General features: G+C 43.2%; 1 protein-coding gene across 2 annotated transcripts in view; it reads right to left on the bottom strand.

The window, feature by feature from the left end:
• The window catches only part of cdkal1 (CDK5 regulatory subunit associated protein 1-like 1), a 231,760-nt gene that overhangs the window by 43,246 nt on the left and 169,291 nt on the right, over positions 1-19,223 (bottom strand). For both annotated transcript variants that reach the window (XM_059567198.1, XM_059567199.1), the window contains exons 11-12: positions 15,244-15,424; positions 7,741-7,803 (exon numbers count right to left, since the gene is read on the bottom strand). In XM_059567198.1, the coding sequence (XP_059423181.1) occupies positions 7,741-7,803; positions 15,244-15,424 (244 nt within the window). The remainder of the gene's footprint in view (positions 1-7,740; positions 7,804-15,243; positions 15,425-19,223) is intronic.

Here is a 19,223-nt window from a genome sequence, read left to right as displayed (position 1 = left end):
GTGAGTTTTTCCAGTTCTTAATTTTTTGACTGTCCTGAAAGCTATGCCTGCATTGCTGCCGAAGGGTCACGTGATCTCAGACCTCTTGAGAAAATAATGAGTTGTATAAAACAAGAACACAACTTGATTAATAAAGCCTTTGCACTCATTTGGGTAAATCTAATAGGTTATTAATTAATTGCACTAATTAATTGCTAAATTAGTTCAACCACTCATAATTTTTTATTTGAAAGCAAAGATTACCGATCCAATTAAAAAGTCTTAGTGATAAAGCCAGCTGTAATTAAAACGAACCTCCAGGAGACTGTGAGCGCCTCAGTGCTTCAGCTCCTGACAGATCTGTGTCAAACGACAAACTACAACTAATAAAGAGAGAGCTGCGAATCAAGCTGAACTACAGATGAGTCCCCCCCAATGCCTCTGAGACAGCAGCAGGACAACAAACACAGGTCAATCACAGAGCGATGATGAAGAGTCCATCAGACACTGGATTCAGAATACTGAGAATCAGGAGTGAACCGATGAGATCTGGTCATATGAAGGAAATCAGTGTGGGCTGATAAACGAGCTTTAAACTAAACTGCTGCTGATACAATAACACTTTAAAGACAAAGGAAACCGTGTTTGATGGGAGAAACAGGCGTGTGTGAGGAACAAACTGTGGAGACATCTGTGTGTGTGTTACTCACAGCTGATCTGCTCTTTATTGTGGTGAAGCACAAAGCTGGACGCAAGCGATCCGCACCGGAGCTCAGAGAGGTGCTGCTGCGTCCCGGGCCGATCGCTGCGCACACACAACACTGTACTCTGCTCAAAACTCTTTGACTGTGACTGATGGGCCTTGCTCACTGCCATCTGGCTGCAGAGAGATCACATAAATCACTGCCCAAAACTGAGCTCCTGCCTTCATTATACATCTGTACACAATATCAGCCTCTTCATGCCTGTTCACTGCACACACACACACCCATACAGACACACACACACGGATATACTCACATGCCCACACTCAGACATGCTCACACAGCAATACACTCACACACAGACACACACCGATACACTCACATACAGACACACACCGATACACTCAAACACAGACACACACCGATACACTCTCACACAGACACACACCGATACACTCACACACAGACACACACCGATACACTCTCACACAGACACTCACCGATACACTCACACACAGACACACACCGATACACTCTCACACAGACACTCACCGACACACTCACACACAGACACACACCGATACACTCTCACACAGACACTCACCGATACACTCACACACAGACACACACCGATACACTCTCACACAGACACTCACCGACACACTCACACACAGACACACACCGATACACTCTCACACAGACACACACCGATACACTCTCACACAGACACACACCGATACACTCAAACACAGACACACACCGATACACTCACACACAGACACACACCGATACACTCAAACACAGACACACACCGATACACTCAAACACAGACACACACCGATACACTCTCACACAGACACTCACCGATACACGATACACTCTCACACAGACACACACCAATACACTCACACACAGACACACACACACACACCGATACACTCTCACACAGACACACACCGATACACTCACACACAGACACTCACCGACACACTCACACACAGACACACACCGATACACTCTCACACAGACACACACCGATACACTCACACACAGACACACCGATACACTCAAACACAGACACACACCGATACACTCACACACAGACACACACCGATACACTCACATACAGACACACACCGACACACTCACACACAGACACACACCGATACACTCTCACACAGACACACACCGATACACTCTCACACAGACACACACCGATACACTCAAACACAGACACACACCGATACACTCAAACACAGACACACACCGATACACTCTCACACAGACACACACCGATACACTCTCACACAGACACACACCGATACACTCAAACACAGACACACACCGATACACTCAAACACAGACACACACCGATACACTATCACACAGACACTCACCGACACACTCTCACACAGACACACACCGATACACTCAAACACAGAAACACACCGATACACTCAAACACAGACACACACCGATACACTCAAACACAGACACACACCGATACACTCACACACAGACACACACCGATACACTCACATACAGACACACACCGACACACTCACACACAGACACACACCGATACACTCTCACACAGACACACACCGATACACTCTCACACAGACACACACCGATACACTCAAACACAGACACACACCGATACACTCAAACACAGACACACACCGATACACTCTCACACAGACACACACCGATACACTCACACACAGACACACACCGATACACTCTCACACAGACACTCACCGACACACTCACACACAGACACACACCGATACACTGTCACACAGACACACACCGATACACTCTCACACAGACACACACCGATACACTCAAACACAGACACACACCGATACACTCACACACAGACACACACCGATACACTCACATACAGACACACACCGATACACTCAAACACAGACACACACCGATACACTCTCACACAGACACTCACCGATACACGATACACTCTCACACAGACACACACCGATACACTCACACACAGACACACACACACACACACACCGATACACTCTCACACAGACACACACCGATACACTCACACACAGACACTCACCGACACACTCACACACAGACACACACCGATACACTCTCACACAGACACACACCGATACACTCTGACACAGACACACACCGATACACTCACACACACACACACCGATACACTCAAACACAGGCACACACCGATACACTCACACACAGACACACACCAATACACTCACATACAGACACACACCGACACACTCACACACAGACACACACCGATACACTCTCACACAGACACACACCGATACACTCTCACACAGACACACCCTGAGACACTCAAACACAGACACACACCGATACACTCAAACACAGACACACACCGATACACTATCACACAGACACTCACCGACACACTCTCACACAGACACACACCGATACACTCTCACACAGACACACACCGATACACTCAAACACAGACACACACCGATACACTCAAACACAGACACACACCGATACACTATCACACAGACACTCACCGACACACTCTCACACAGACACACACCGATACACTCAAACACAGACACACACCGATACACTCAAACACAGACACACACCGATACACTCACACACAGGCACACACCGATACACTCACATACAGACACACACCGACACACTCACACACAGACACACACCGATACACTCTCACACAGACACACACCGATACACTCTCACACAGACACACACCGATACACTCAAACACAGACACACACCGATACACTCAAACAGAGACACACACCGATACACTCTCACACAGACACACACCGATACACTCACACACAGACACACACCGATACACTCTCACACAGACACTCACCGATACACTGTCACACAGACACACACCGATACACTCTCACACAGACACACACCGATACACTCAAACACAGACACACACCGATACACTCACACACAGACACACACCGATACACTCTCACACAGACACACACCGATACACTCACATACAGACACACACCGATACACTCAAACACAGACACACACCGATACACTCTCACACAGACACTCACCGATACAGGATACACTCTCACACAGACACACACCGATACACTCACACACAGACACACACACACACACCGATACACTCTCACACAGACACACACCGATACACTCACACACAGCCACTCACCGACACACTCACACACAGACACACACCGATACACTCTCACACAGACACACACCGATACACTCTGACACAGACACACACCGATACACTCTGACACAGACACACACCGATACACTCACACACACACACACCGATACACTCAAACACAGACACACACCGATACACTCACACACAGACACACACCAATACACTCACATACAGACACACACCGACACACTCACACACAGACACACACCGATACACTCTCACACAGACACACACCGATACACTCTCACACAGACACACACCGATACACTCAAACACAGACACACACCGATACACTCACACACAGACACACACACACACACCGATACACTCTCACACAGACACACACCGATACACTCACACACAGACACTCACCGACACACTCACACACAGACACACACCGATACACTCTCACACAGACACACACCGATACACTCTCACACAGACACACACCGATACACTCACACACAGACACTCACCGACACACTCACACACAGACACACACCGATACACTCTCACACAGACACACACCGATACACTCTCACACAGACACACACCGATACACTCACACACAGACACTCACCGACACACTCACACACAGACACACACCGATACACTCTCACACAGACACTCACCGACACACTCAAACACAGACACACACCGATACACTCTCACACAGACACACACCGATACACTCTCACACAGACACACACCGATACACTCACACACACACACCGATACACTCAAACACACACACCGATACACTCAAACACAGACACACACCGATACACTCACATACAGACACACACCGATACATTTCAAACACAGACACACACCGATACACTCTCACACAGACGCACACCGATACACGATACACTCTCACACAGACACACACCGATACACTCACACACAGACACACACACACACACCGATACACTCACACACAGACACACACACCGATACACGATACACTCTCACACAGACACACACCGATACACTCACACATAGACACACACCGATACACGATACACTCTCACACAGACACACACCGATACACTCACACACAGACACACACACACACACACACCGATACACTCACACACAGACACACACCGATACACTCTCACACAGACACACACCGATACACTCACACACAGACACACACACCGATACACTCACACACAGACACACACCGATACACTCTCACACAGTGATACTCTCTCTCACAAACACACACACACACACACACACGCACACACACGATACACACACACGCACACACACACACTCACACATGTTTGTTTTTGTGTAAAGTGTGTTCATCCCATAGGTGTAATGGTTTTTATACTGTACAAACTGTATATTCTATGGCCCTACACCAACCCTACACCTAACCCTAACCCTCACAGGAAACTTTGTGCATTTTTAGACTTAAAAAAAAATTAATTGTGTGATTTACTAGCTTGTTTCCCCTTTGGGATTTAATTTAATTTGTATAAATACAGAAAATATTGAGCTACATTTTAACCTTCTGATTCAATGTGTGCAGCTTCTGTAACAACAACTAGAAAACAAAACAACAACAAATATAATAATCAAGATAAACAAGCGATTTCCTTGACAATAAACCTGGCTAAGTGTTTATTACCATTGTTAATTCATCAGGTTTTTGCTGCAAGAAACGAGACCGTTTCCCAGCAAACACTACACAACAACAAAATAAATCTCAGAAAATCACTCATGAATTATTGAGATTTAGCACAAGTGAGGGACATGAAGGGAATGACATTAAAATCCCCAGCAACAAAAGCAAGGCTCATTTCTGTCTGCCTCCTGCTCTGAAGGGCTTTCTGAGGTTAGTGTAATGACTTCATTCACAGCACAGGACATTAGCAGAGCTAGGAGAGCAGGTTATTCAGCGTGGCAGGACACACGTCTGTGTGTTATTGTGGAGAGGAGTTATCCAGCGCTGCCAGACGCTGATCCCAGCCTATACTGGACACACAGCCAGAGCTGCTCGCTCTCAGCACAGCCTTCAGCAGCATGACCCACAGCCCCAGTCTCGTGGACACACACACACACACACACACACACACACAGCTCATTTCTGAAACTCTGTGACATCACAACTGATGTCATTTCCAGCAGAGCTCCTGTTCTCGTTAAGGGCTCTCTACACGGAGTGAAGCAGCAAATCACCGAGCAGACTATTACTCTCATCAAACTATCATTCTGAGATCATGCAGAAGGTGTGAAAATATTACTTGTGTTATTAGATTAGAATAAGTACTTTCATTCCAAAGCAGATTGAAATATTATTTCCACCGCTGTCATGTTATTAATCACAATCCATCACTGGAAATGATGTAATGACATAATGATGCTACAGAAAAATGACAAGTGTGTGATATTGTTACAAATACATAACAATGAGTGTGTGTGTGTGTGTGTGTGTGTGTAAGTGCCTGACTGCAGCTAAATAGACTGAACAGGGACTTAAATTTCTGCCAACCAGAGGTTAGACTGCCCTTGAGGAACTGAACCCCCCAACTGTTCCCCGGGAGCCACAGCATAAATGATGCCCACTGCTCTGGGTGTGTGTGTTCACTATGTATGTGTGTGTGTGTGTGTGTTCACTGCTGTGTGTGTGCGCACTTTGGATGGGTTAAATGCAGAGCACAAATTTTGAGTATGGGTCACCATACTTGGCTGTATGTCACGTCACTTTCACTTCAATCACACACACACACACACACACACACACACACACACACTTACTCCAGGCACATCTTGCAATGTAAGAACAACATGTATGTGAAGAGCGATGTGAAAAAGCCTCAGGAATCACGGCCATGTGTAATTACTGTGCTAACGACTGGGGGAGGGGCTGGGGGCAGGGCTACATTATGCAAATAAGCATCAATCCTTGATGCATTCAGATTTAAATGTAAAATAAACACATGCATCATGAGCTCAGACTGAAGCAAAACGCACGAGGAACAGATCTGTGACACACAGCAACACTGTACAATCTGATCAAAATCAAATCACACACATTTATTACGCATGTCGTCAGTGGAATACATGACTGATCCATCCCAGCATTCTGCAGTATTCCTGCATAAATGACACTAAACTTATTTTATAGGAAGCTGGCTCATAATCAGCAGAATAATGTGAGGAAGTCAGTCTTCAGCACAAAAAGAGGCTTCTGATCCACACCTCACATTCACATTCAGCCCGAGCTCAAACTGAGCAGTGAGCTTCACATCATGTTTTAATGTGGACCTGAGGTTTCTGAATGACCTCTGACCTCATGATGTGGCTCCTCTTCATTTAATCACACTCAGGCAGAGAGAGAGGAGCACAGATCTGGTTTAGGAGTCCCTGTATGAAGATCTGTTCACTCACATCAGCCTAGATGCATTCTGATCCTTCCCTCTGACCTCTGACCTCTACCTTTATTTAATCTCAGACATAAGCAGACTGTAAGAAACGACAGGATACACACATAACACATAGATCAACGTCCACTGAAGCAAGAAAAAGCTGATAGAAGCTGAAAGCAGAAAGTATTTTAAGAAGCATCACCACAGATCTGCTGTTCTCTTTGGTTAATAAAGATCAGTGTCAGAATGAGACGAGAGCGTTTCTGTGATAGAGCTACATGAGCTCAAACAGCACACCGATATCACTCATCATTTTACATCTAATAATAACCTCTCTATGGAATTCAATGCACACACATAAATAAATAAATGAAACCGCATTAACATCTATATTAAACATAGGTTAAAACCCAGCTTCTCTTACCTTGTGGTCGTAAGGGTTGTAGGAGTGGAAGAGGGCAGAGAGCTCTTTGGTTCTGTGTTTCTTCTGTGAAAGAGAAGAAGAACAACAAACCCCAGAGTTAATTAACTGAAGAGAGGGAAGAATGGAACCAAAATCAAGTCTGTGAACTCTGAAGGCCATCAGACAGTGGAATGAAGAACAAACACTTGAAGGAAAGAAAATGAGGATATTTGCCCTCAAGACCTCTCCGTTTCATATAAAAGCTCATACTTCCCTAATGTGTAATGAAATGCAAATGCTGAGCATTGAGGAGATGTGATGGATTCTAATGCAGTCACGAGTTCAAGAAAGGCTAATTATGTGCAATTATGCAGCGTCTAGTTGAAGAGAAGTCATGTTTCACAGCCAGTGGGGCTGTCTCTATAATATACACATCACATATCTGATTCATGAGTGATTCACATCAGGAAAACGGTGACAAACATTTGAGATAATGGCTGTAAGACTCAATTAAACTGAAAATAGTAAATGGAGTCACCATTCAGGAGTACAACAGACTGAGGACAATGAAACAGAACAGATGCACATTATAGACATCCTGGACTCTTAACTACTCATATCAAATAACCAATATTCAAATTAGGGATGCATCGACAGGACTTTGTGGGTCCGATACCAATTTTAACAAACCCTTATCATCCGATTGCGATTATTTTAACAGACTTTAGTATGATTAATCTTCCATTTTGTTTTCCTACATTGCATTCCTACGATCCAGAACCACTTTAGCTCATGAGATCTGTCAGACACACAGTACTGAAACCCTCCTGAACATCTGATATAACAGATCACAGGGGAAGTCGTGGCCTAATGGTTAGAGAGTCGGACTCCCAATTGAAAGGTTGTGAGTTCGAGTCCCGGGCCGGCAGGAATTGTGGGTGGGGGGAGTGCATGTACAGTTCTCTCTCCACCCTCAATACCACGACTTAGGTGCCCTTGAGCAAGGCATCGAACCCCCAACTGCTCCCCGGGCGCCGCAGCATAAATGATGAACACTGCTCCGGGTGTGTGTTCACAGTGTGTGTGTGTGTGTGTGTTCACTGCTCTGTGTGTGTGCACTTCGGATGGGTTAAATGCAGAGCACAAATTCTGAGTATGGGTCACCATACTTGGCTGAATGTCACTTCACTTTCACTTTCACTTTCAGATGAACAGAGAACACTGTAAACAGCTCGACGGACATCCTGCGATCACACGCAGACACGAGAGTGAACCCATGCCAACACCGTTCCCCTGTGTCTCCATCTCTCTGAGTGTAATCAGACAGAGGAGGAGAGAGCCCAGCCAGAGGCCTTCAGAGAATACACTCCACAAATCACACATCTTCATTCGGGGGGAAAATAGGAACCGAAATTTGATCAGAAAAGATGAACCCCGGAGTGACCTTGAGAAACTCAATATTTCAGTCTATTAGGGCCGGGGTCCTGAGATTACAGTGGCCCCAAAGCAGCAGGCTGAGGTGAAAAATCATCTCCATAAGCCAAATAACCGCTTTCCCCCTTTTCTGAAGTCGTCGCTCAGCCTCACAGAGACGTCCAAGGGCAAGACAGACAAAGGTCACTGTAGGGTTTCCTAGTGTTTCCGTTTGACTCGAGCAGATCTAAATGAGACAATCATATGTGACGCTGTACAGCAGGGAATCAGTGCATTTCCGTACAGTTCCTCCTCCGCTGGGGGCTCGCATCGACTCACAAACAGAGCAGTCAGAGGATCCTCAGAAGTAGGGCGATTTTATAGATTAATTTGAGTTGAATGTATTGCCACAACTACATTTTTATTGCATCTAGGAATCACAATTTAGAACAGAAATATTAGCAAACATTAGAATCAGACACTCATGCCGGTGATAACAGTAAACAGTAGGGATCTCCATACTGTACATTACTGAGTACAGATTTCATGATGATCAGCTAAAAACGATGCCGATTCTGATGCTTCAAGCTTTATATAGACGTTTCATCTGGTGCACGTGCATTGCCCAAAGTTAAGTGCTTGATCAGTCTGGCTATGAGACCGGCTACAAACACAGGTAAAGTTGAGGTGATGAGTGGAGTGAAGTCGGCTCAGGTGGTTGTTCTGTGGGATGTGTTTACCATACAGTTATTTATTTGTGGTTTTGTTGAATAAACATAAGCATGTACTGCACGTTTAAAAATCAAAACGAGGCACGGGTGTTTTTATATCACTGTATTTCTGAAGGAATACTATCTTCAGAAAATTGTAGATGTCATTTCATCTTTCATGTAATATGCCCGATAAAGCATTTTCAGTAAGTCCGTCTGATTTACGCAGCAAACATATTACCCATACCTAAGTCGGGTAATAAAATGCATTCTGATTATTTACAGGTGTGTCGCGGGTGGATGGAATAAATAAATAAATTATGCAAATATTAACTACATTTAATATTTCATATCACACACAACGTGTTGATTTGACTAAGATCTAACACGGCAGTGGAATGAGAAAAACATGCAAGAAGATGAGAGTGAACTTTTAACTTGAGTGCTGTGTTTTAGAAAGCGGTTTCATGTGAGAGACGTGAGCGCAGCAGTCAAACACATCCATGTTTACACAGAAATAACAATGGAAAAGCACTGCTAGCATATAAACCTGTAACTTCTACTTTATGTCTGATATTTCATGTGTGCATCATGGTGACAGGCTGAAAGCTGCTGTTGTTTTTACAGAACATTTTTGGTTAATAATAGTCTACTGGTGTTATACACCTTCAGTCATTTTGAGTTTGAATTACCTTGACTTTTGAGATTTTTAAAGCATTTTCCTCACATTACTTCTGAACGTGTAAGACAAGTTTGTACAAGATGTAGTTATAGTTCATGCATCTTTTCTGCAAATATATTTAACAAGAGATTTGGTTAAAGGTGCCATAAAATGCAAAAAAAAAAAAAAAGAAAAGAAAAAAAAACACTTTTATAAGGTTTTTGAACACATGCGCGCAGTGTGTTAGAACAAACAGCCTATAATGGTAAATATCGACGCACTAATTGTTTTATAATCCTAATAAATCATAAACAATGTCAATGTCAACTTTATTTATATAGCGCTTTAAACAAAATACATTGCGTCAAAGCAACTGAACAACATTCATTAGGAAAACAGTGTCAATAATGCAAAATGATAGTTAAAGGCAGTTCATCATTGGATTCAGTGATGTCATCTCTGTTCAGTTAAATAGTGTCTGTGCATTTATTTGCAATCAAGTCAACGATATCGCTGTAGATGTAGTGTCCCCAACTAAGCAAGCCAGAGGCGACAGCGGCAAGGAACCGAAACTCCATCGGTGACAGAATGGAGAAAAAAACCTTGGGAGAAACCAGGCTCAGTTGGGGGTCAGTTCTCCTCTGACCAGACGAAACCAGTAGTTCAATTCCAGGCTGCAGCAAAGTCAGATTGTCTATCCACATTAGCAGTTCCAGGTTTCTCACTACTAAGACGTCATAGTCAGGGAAGTCCCGCCCATTTGTGACGCTCTCTGTCCTATTAGCACATACACAGCCCTGAGAGAGAAGCAGCGGCCCGCCATTACTGTTCTCTTGCTGTAGCTGCTGGAGGTACAATATCAGTGCCAAACAGCCATTAAAAGTGTTGTGTGTTGGGATGAGCCAACGAACAGAGTCTCCATAGACCGCTGAGGACAACCGCACTCGTCTGAGAAGGGAGGTGGAAGCAGCAGCTCCTTTTCATTTAAAACGAAAAAAACTTACGCTTTTGGGCTCATACCCTAAAATTTCAACAAGTTATAAAAAATGATCTGTGAGGTATTTTTATGAAAAAAACTTTACATACACACTCTGGGGACATCAAAGAACAATTTAAAATGTTGTATCAATGCATTCTATGTCACCTTTAGCATTTACTTCATGTGTGGTGCACTTGGAATATAATTTTCTTTAACTAGAGGGTTAATAGAGAATAAGGTTCTTGAATCATTTTGTAGTTACATTTTCAAGTTGACTAGTTAAAAATTGCAAATCGGTCAAACCACCCCCCCAAAAAAAAACAGCAGAAGATGTTAATGTTATCCCATATCGTCCAGTCCTAGTCAGAGGTGACAGGAGTTATAGCAAGGATAGATTATAAAGGACATGTGGACAGTTAACTGCAGCTCTGACAGGAACATGAGCTCTTCAGAGTGCGGCGGGAGTCGTTCTCGTTAAACATGTGCATGACCGCTGCATGACTATAAATATTCAACAGGAGAAGACGAGCATCTCCAGATCAGTGACTGATCGTGATTGTGATCGTGTGCTGCTTGGCTCTGCACAAAGTGTGAAAACATCTCCAGCAGATGGAGATCATATAGACACATGATGCTATTCATAAATCCAAACTGAACATGCATCTGTCACCGCAACAGCGATGAAGGATGGCACCTCATATACTGTCCATCTGCTCGACTCACAAAAACAGATCAGTGGATGTAATGGACACACGCTCCTGCAGAATACTGGATGCTGCACAGTGAAATCCAGCAGCATGAAACAGAGCTGACCGTTACTCTATCCCACAATGCAATGCATGCAACTTGAACCTCAAGTTTTATCCCATTGCTTTAACTGAAAATCTTTTTTTTATATATTACGTGTTCATGCAACCCAAAGTTCAGAGGTAACACATTTGGGTATTTGGAAGATGGTTTCATCTAAAGTGAATTACTGTTTATTCATTTCTTTGTCTTCACCCGTGTGTTTTGACTTTGACATCAGATCATTTCTACCATCACTAGAAACATTTCTGATTATCAGTGTTGAAAACAGTTGTGCTGCACAATGTTTGTGTGGAAACTGTGATTCACAGATGAATATAAAGTTCAAAAGAACTACATTTCTTTGAAATATAAATATTTTGCAACATTATGTCTTTACTGTCACTTTTGATCAGTTTAATGCAGCCTTGACAAATTTTTTTATTTTCACAAACTTTATGAGATGTTTTAAACCGTGTAGGCAGTGAGCAGTATGCTAATGTTGCATTCTTCATTACAGTATGAGACACAGATACGTCTGCATGTGGTGTTGAGCTCTCTCCTCCACAGGAAGTGCAGTGATGTCACTGCCTGTTCCCATCAGAAAGCACTTTAAGCGGTCTGAGATGTCACACAGGGCAGATAACAAGCACGCTGTAGATCTGAGGGGACACTTCTCATGGTGACTGAGATCTGGCTGAATGATTTAGAAATGAAGAGTCTGTTCTGGCCTGATCGGGAGCGACACAAGTTTAGCTGTTGTTTTGTTCCAGTTTTCCCCATGAAGCTTGCATCGGTCGCTCCAGGCCTTGCCCATCTGTCTTTATTTTAAGATGAATTTGTTTTCACATGTGTTGGGTATTCCTCACCGACTCCTGTGCAAAACTGGCAGAAGTGTTGAATCCAGATCCCCTTAACTTTGACTGGAGGAAGCTGCCTTAATTTCCCCTGGTCAAAGAGAGCCGCCGAGGCAGACGGGCTGTCAAGGTAAACACCTGTCCGGCTGGAAAGAGCAACATTCCTGGAGATCATGCCAATTTATCTCCGCTAACGCTTCCCTCACTCGGGAGTAATTATGCCAGTCTGGAGGCTCCCAGTTTTCCCAGCTCCTCCAGTGTGCCAGATCTGCTCGGCCCGAGTGATAACACCAGGCCATTCATCACCCCACAGACTAAACGTGCTGAGCACCCCGACACACATCTGGAAGAGTTATTAATGCAGAGCTGACCCTCTCTGAAGGGTCTGGAAGAGGGCTGCAGGTGCCAGGTGGGTCTGGGACGTCCCTGAAGACTAAACCTTCAAAAGCCTTGACCCCGCTGCTAGAGAGAAAAACTGACCTGCAACACCAGCAGCAAACGCACAAGAGCTCCATCACAACACCACCGTGACACGCAATCATACATGCCACTGAGCGTCCAGTCACCTTTATTTATATAGCGCTTTAAACAAAATACATTACGTCAAAGCAACTGAACAACATTCATTAGGAAAACAGTGTCAATAATGCAAAGATGATAGTTAAAGGCAGTTCATCATTGGATTCAGTGATGTCATCTCTGTTCAGTTAAATAGTGTCTGTGCATTTATTTGCAATCAAGTCAACGATATCTCTGTAGATGAAGTGTCCCCAACTAAGCAAGCCAGAGGCGACAGCGGCAAGGAACCGAAACTCCATCGGTGACAGAATGGAGAAAAAAACCTTGGGAGAAACCAGGCTCAGTTGGGGGTCAGTTCTCCTCTGACCAGACGAAACCAGTAGTTCAATTCCAGGCTGCAGTGAACGATTCCAACTCATTAAAACTAGCTATTTAGTTTCAGTCAAGTTCAAGTCAACAAAATATTTGCATTTTAGTCACATTTTAGTCGATGTATATGATCAAAAATTATTTATCGTCATGCTGTATAATGGTTAAACTGATAAAAAATATTTTTGCTTTATTATAGGCATTTTATTACATAAATTAATACCAAAGACTTATGCAATCTTTCTATCTACATTATGAAAACTATTATAACGGTGAAATATTTCTCTATTAAAACAACAGCAAACACAGTCGCAAACAATAGGTTTTTGTTAAAGTTTTTTTATTTTTTATGGTCATAGTTATCGTTTAATGACCTTATTGTCACACTGTAAAACCGAACAGTAAAATTAATCAAACGAAATTAGTTAAATGCACTCAAATAATAATGAAAGTTCATTGGACTTAATTTAAATGAGTTCTGTAAACTCAACATTTTGTTGTAGAAAGGTGAACTTAATGATTGCATTTTCTAGTTCCCAGCATGCTTTGCATCAGCAAACAAGGAAAATAAATGTAGAAATTAAGTGTTATTTTGTGTGTTTTTACACAAGATTAACACAGAGGGACATAAGTTAGTACTTAAATGTTGTTTTATATTATAATTTACAAAGGTTTCTGTTCTGTTGGTTTTGTAGTGTTACCGTTGTGGTGAAGAGTAGAGCCTGTGTTTAGGCTGAGAATGGACAGCAAAAGACTACATTTAAATGTATTTCCTATATTATACGAGTTGAAAAATAGATAAAAGTTTGAGTGAATTACTCCCTAAATTAGAAGTTGAGAAATATTAATATTTATAAGATACCTGAGATAATTTAAGGCAACAGGAAATGTAATTTTTAATTTTATGTAAACTTAAAACATTTAAAAACATCACTTAAATGTTTTTGTGTAAACTGTTACAAAGAAATCTCAATTAACCACATTGTTATGCACAAAACTAATAATGAATTCAAAAGCAGTGTATTGTGCACTTTTTTTTAATTTAAAAGTAGGCCTACTGCTTTATGAACAAAAGTGTAATAACATTTGGTTTGCAAACACTTTCAATAAATAAGGGGCTTTTTACAGCAGTGTTCCTTTTAATATTTCTTGTAGCCTAAATCTCAACTTATAACATTAATGCATTTTTAATGTGCTTTTACTTCCTAATGAATCCGCTTGTCATCTCACCACGTGTGCTGGAACCTGCTCCATCTTGGCCGCTGGAGTCCCAGGCCGAGGGTAGAACTGGTTGATGAAGAGACTGGGGAAGCGGTACTGCCTCACCAGCTCCATCGTCTGCTCGAAGTCCTCGTCCGTCTCACCTGGGAACCCACAGATGATGTCTGTGGCAATAGTGATGCCAGGAACCCTACGACACAAGAGACATATGTGAGTGTGATGATGAAATAAACATGAGAACCATTGTGTAAAACACATCTTTTAGCACTTGAGGAGCCTCATGAGAACAATCCTATACAACATTTGGAGCAGTGTGAAACGGTCTGTGTAACACAATGCAGTGATTGCAGCTAGTGAATGTGATTGTGTGTTCTCACACATCTCTCAAGAAGCTTATGAGTAGCCTCAACAACCATTGACCACCGGCCACCGGTCTGATTAAATTAGGAGCTCTGCAAAGGGAATCCATTCATTGATTTCTTTGTGCAATGATCTTTAACCAACATAAAAATAAATCAATCTGGAAGCTGGCTTTCAAGTAAGCAGCTCTATTGACAGGAAGTTCAGTGTGGTCAGTACTAGACTCAAACATCATGTGGCAACTTTTGAAAACACGGCTGCCATTCATCAGCTAATAAAATGCATGAATCCTGAACACGAAGAGCTCAGATGATTTGAAACATTATGGAAAGTTATAAACATTTAATAAAATAAATCTAGAAAAACAGACTGAAGATGCTAAAACTAATGTATAACAAATGTTGGTTCTGACATCTGAAACACTCATAAGCTTGATGGCCTGTGGCCTTGATGTGGAGGAAATGACTAAAATTATTGTGCCATCAATTAAACTTAACCTCTCCATTTCCTGATATCTGTTAGATCTTCTCTTCTCATGATATTACTGAAAGCCACGCTCTCACCTCCACTCATATATTTATCCCCATGTATTCCACCATAATGATCAATCTTAACTACATTAGGATTCTCTTTATATTTCTGGCAGATGACAGTTCAAGTGTTGTCCTTCTTTAATATTCACGAGGACCTGTATGCATTAATGAGTTTCTGATGGACACGCTGGAGGGATCCGGCTGAAACTACTCGACCCAGAGCCGATATGATGGAAGACGGTCAGTTCTGGGATGGGTGACCAACAGGAGCAGTGTGGAAAACATTGACAATCATTCCATTAGAAGGACATTTGACTGAGAATGATCTTAAATAAAAAGAACAGAACAAACAGAATACCAGCAAAACCAATAAGTAATGGTCTCATATTGAACACTTATGCACTCGAGGATGCCTTCATGTAACATCCTGAGACCAGTTAAAGGCTAGTGCTGGTTTTATCTGGTCTCATCAACTTCTTTCACCCATGGGACATAAAGATAAAGATTTTTTTGTAGAATTCACTTGTTATTTCTTTCTATCATATGAATGAGTGGAGACTTTCAGGCAGAGCTTTCAAGCTTAAAAATAACACAAAAGCATCATGAAGCTATCAAGTGTGGACACCTACATGTATTTCCATGCCATCACCCAAGATCAACCAGAAGCAGAGACGGCACTGACAAGTTAATTTCAAAATGAACAGAAGAAAAACACTTTCGCAACAAGATTTTTGTCAAGACACTGTTCAGACACTGTTCTTGATATGACACATTTTGGGCATTAGGTCCGTTTGGTTCTGATCCACTACTGGAACAAGTGCACACGGCCCTTCCTTAAGAAATAATTCTGTGTTAGTTTGGAACATAATTGATCTGAACATCTCAGGATGACCCAACATCATATTAGAAGTGCATTAGAGGAACCACACACTTCACGACTCCTCATCTTCCAGTCTGGAGTGGAGAAGCCTTGATAGCTCATCAGCAAGTGCTCCGGAGAGCCAGCGCGATGGACTACTTCCCTCTAAATCCATTATGTTTCCCAGCTCTACAGCCTCTCCATCCATCTGTGGAGAAAAACAGGCTAAAGAAAAGAAGAAAGCCAATGACTGAATTGGATCCTCTCTAAAGCGAGCAGACTCTTTCGGCGTCTGCTATCCCACAATGCTTGCCTGTGTGTGCTGGCAGATGGAGGCCTTTTGATGCTTTGTTGTCTTGTTGGACATGATTGCACTCCACTCCGTTTTTGGGCTTATTAGAAAGCATGGCCCCCGGGGTCATGGTCACAGCCCACAGCAGCTCCCGTCCCTTGCATTCAGGCTGTGTAGTCAGTTACAGCCATGCGAACGCCCCAGACCTGAACTACAAAACACTGACATGAAAGGCCGAGGTCTCGAGCTGGAGGAGATCCAGAAGTGCAAATGTTGCAAAGCAGTTAATGAGATGCATTGAACGAATATAAACAGCAGCCGCCACAGGAACTGCTTTCACAATGACCATCCTAGACGCTGGAATAGTACATGTTGGCTCTTGTTTGTTAATCAGCCACCCAATCAGAAACACACACACCAACCAAGCAGACCCTGACTGTTTGGCCATTTCATGTGAACCATGGCACCAAAAGAGAATGGGGACATTTAATTGCAAATAAAGTAGCAAGAGTGACAAGTGCCACATTGTTTGACGCTATGTGAGCATTAACGAGCCTCTAAATGTCCAAAGGCCACACAAAACAAATGAGAAGTGCACAAATAATTGCTTTAACACATGACAAAGGACACATTTCGCAGGAAGGAGAAATGCAGCCAAGCAACCCCAGTAACAGAAACCTGACTCTCGGCTGAATCAAATGAAAATAAACTGGAGACCTGAGACTCACTCTCTGGTGCTCGGTCTCGAACTCTGCTCCAGAACGAACAGTAATAGGAGCTTCATGAAGCCCAGAGAGGTCCCGCTATGTGTTTTGGGGTCAAGGTTTGGTGGATGGGTAAAACAGTTTCTTCTGTATCCCTCAGCACATCAATCTCTTGTGCCAGAACCTTCTGGCCCCTGTTTCTGCGCTGGATCCAATTACAGTCTGGCATGAAGATGGAAGAAGCTCGTCCTTATGGCTGGAGCACCATTATCCTGGGTCAACGGCAGGTCTTGCAAGAATAGATCAAGTAAGATTTCTCAAAAACACTGCATGAGGTTCCCTATAAATGCACTGATGTCTTCCTACTGAAGTGTATGCACCTTCCTTGTGTTTGTGTATTGAGGGTGCTGTGGTTGAGAGCAGTGAGGAATCGAATGGTACTCTTTCATACTCGTATGAGCTCAGGCTTGGGCAGCACCAGCAGATTCGCCACAGAAAGCTCCTGTGCATCAGACCTAATGAAGGGTGATCTGCCCATGTCACTCCTGACAGCCTAGAATCTCAATCATAATGCAAGTAAGGAGCACTTCAAAATATGAAAACATTTAAAAATCTTGAGGGTTTGATTGGAAGGCATGCGATCCTGGACGAATCCAGATCCTAGTGTTGTCTTACGGCCATATGCTCTGACTGCCTTCGACTAACTTCCCTTTAGATAATGTGTGATGAGACCGAGCTCATCTAAGAGCAAACACACACTGCCTTTCACTTCCTGTGTTTACACTTTATTCATACCTGCACTTAAACCTGCTGCAGAACGTTTCCCAGCGGGGCTTAAATCAATTTAATTAAAAGCTACTGGATATCGTAAAACTTTGAATTAGATTGGCAAGTGTGGGGCTAGGCTTTATGAAAAGAATTGACTCTCAGCAGTGAATTATTCTACTTTCTTTGTTTGTGGAGGCTCTGAAGGTGTGGGCCGGCGTAAAATCCTTCTCCCGGCATGAAGCTGCCTTCAGAGCTGTGTATTTACACAACAGATGTACACGATCGCTCGCGATGAAATGAAGACGCAGCAGGGATAAGAGGAGACGAGGCAATCTGTGAAGGTAAACATGCACTCATTCCTGCTCCCCATCCATCGGTGGTCCTGGTCTCTGGAGCGGAGCGGAGTGAAGGGAGATGTGGAGATCTGATGTGGGTGTGATCCGCCTGAAGAACCTCCTCAGAGAAGGAGAGCA

Source organism: Carassius carassius, chromosome 15 (genome assembly GCF_963082965.1).
Source record: "Carassius carassius chromosome 15, fCarCar2.1, whole genome shotgun sequence".
Taxonomy (NCBI): Eukaryota; Metazoa; Chordata; class Actinopteri; order Cypriniformes; family Cyprinidae; genus Carassius; species Carassius carassius.
Note: the sequence above shows the minus strand (reverse complement) of the source record. Positions and strands in the feature narration are given on the sequence as shown.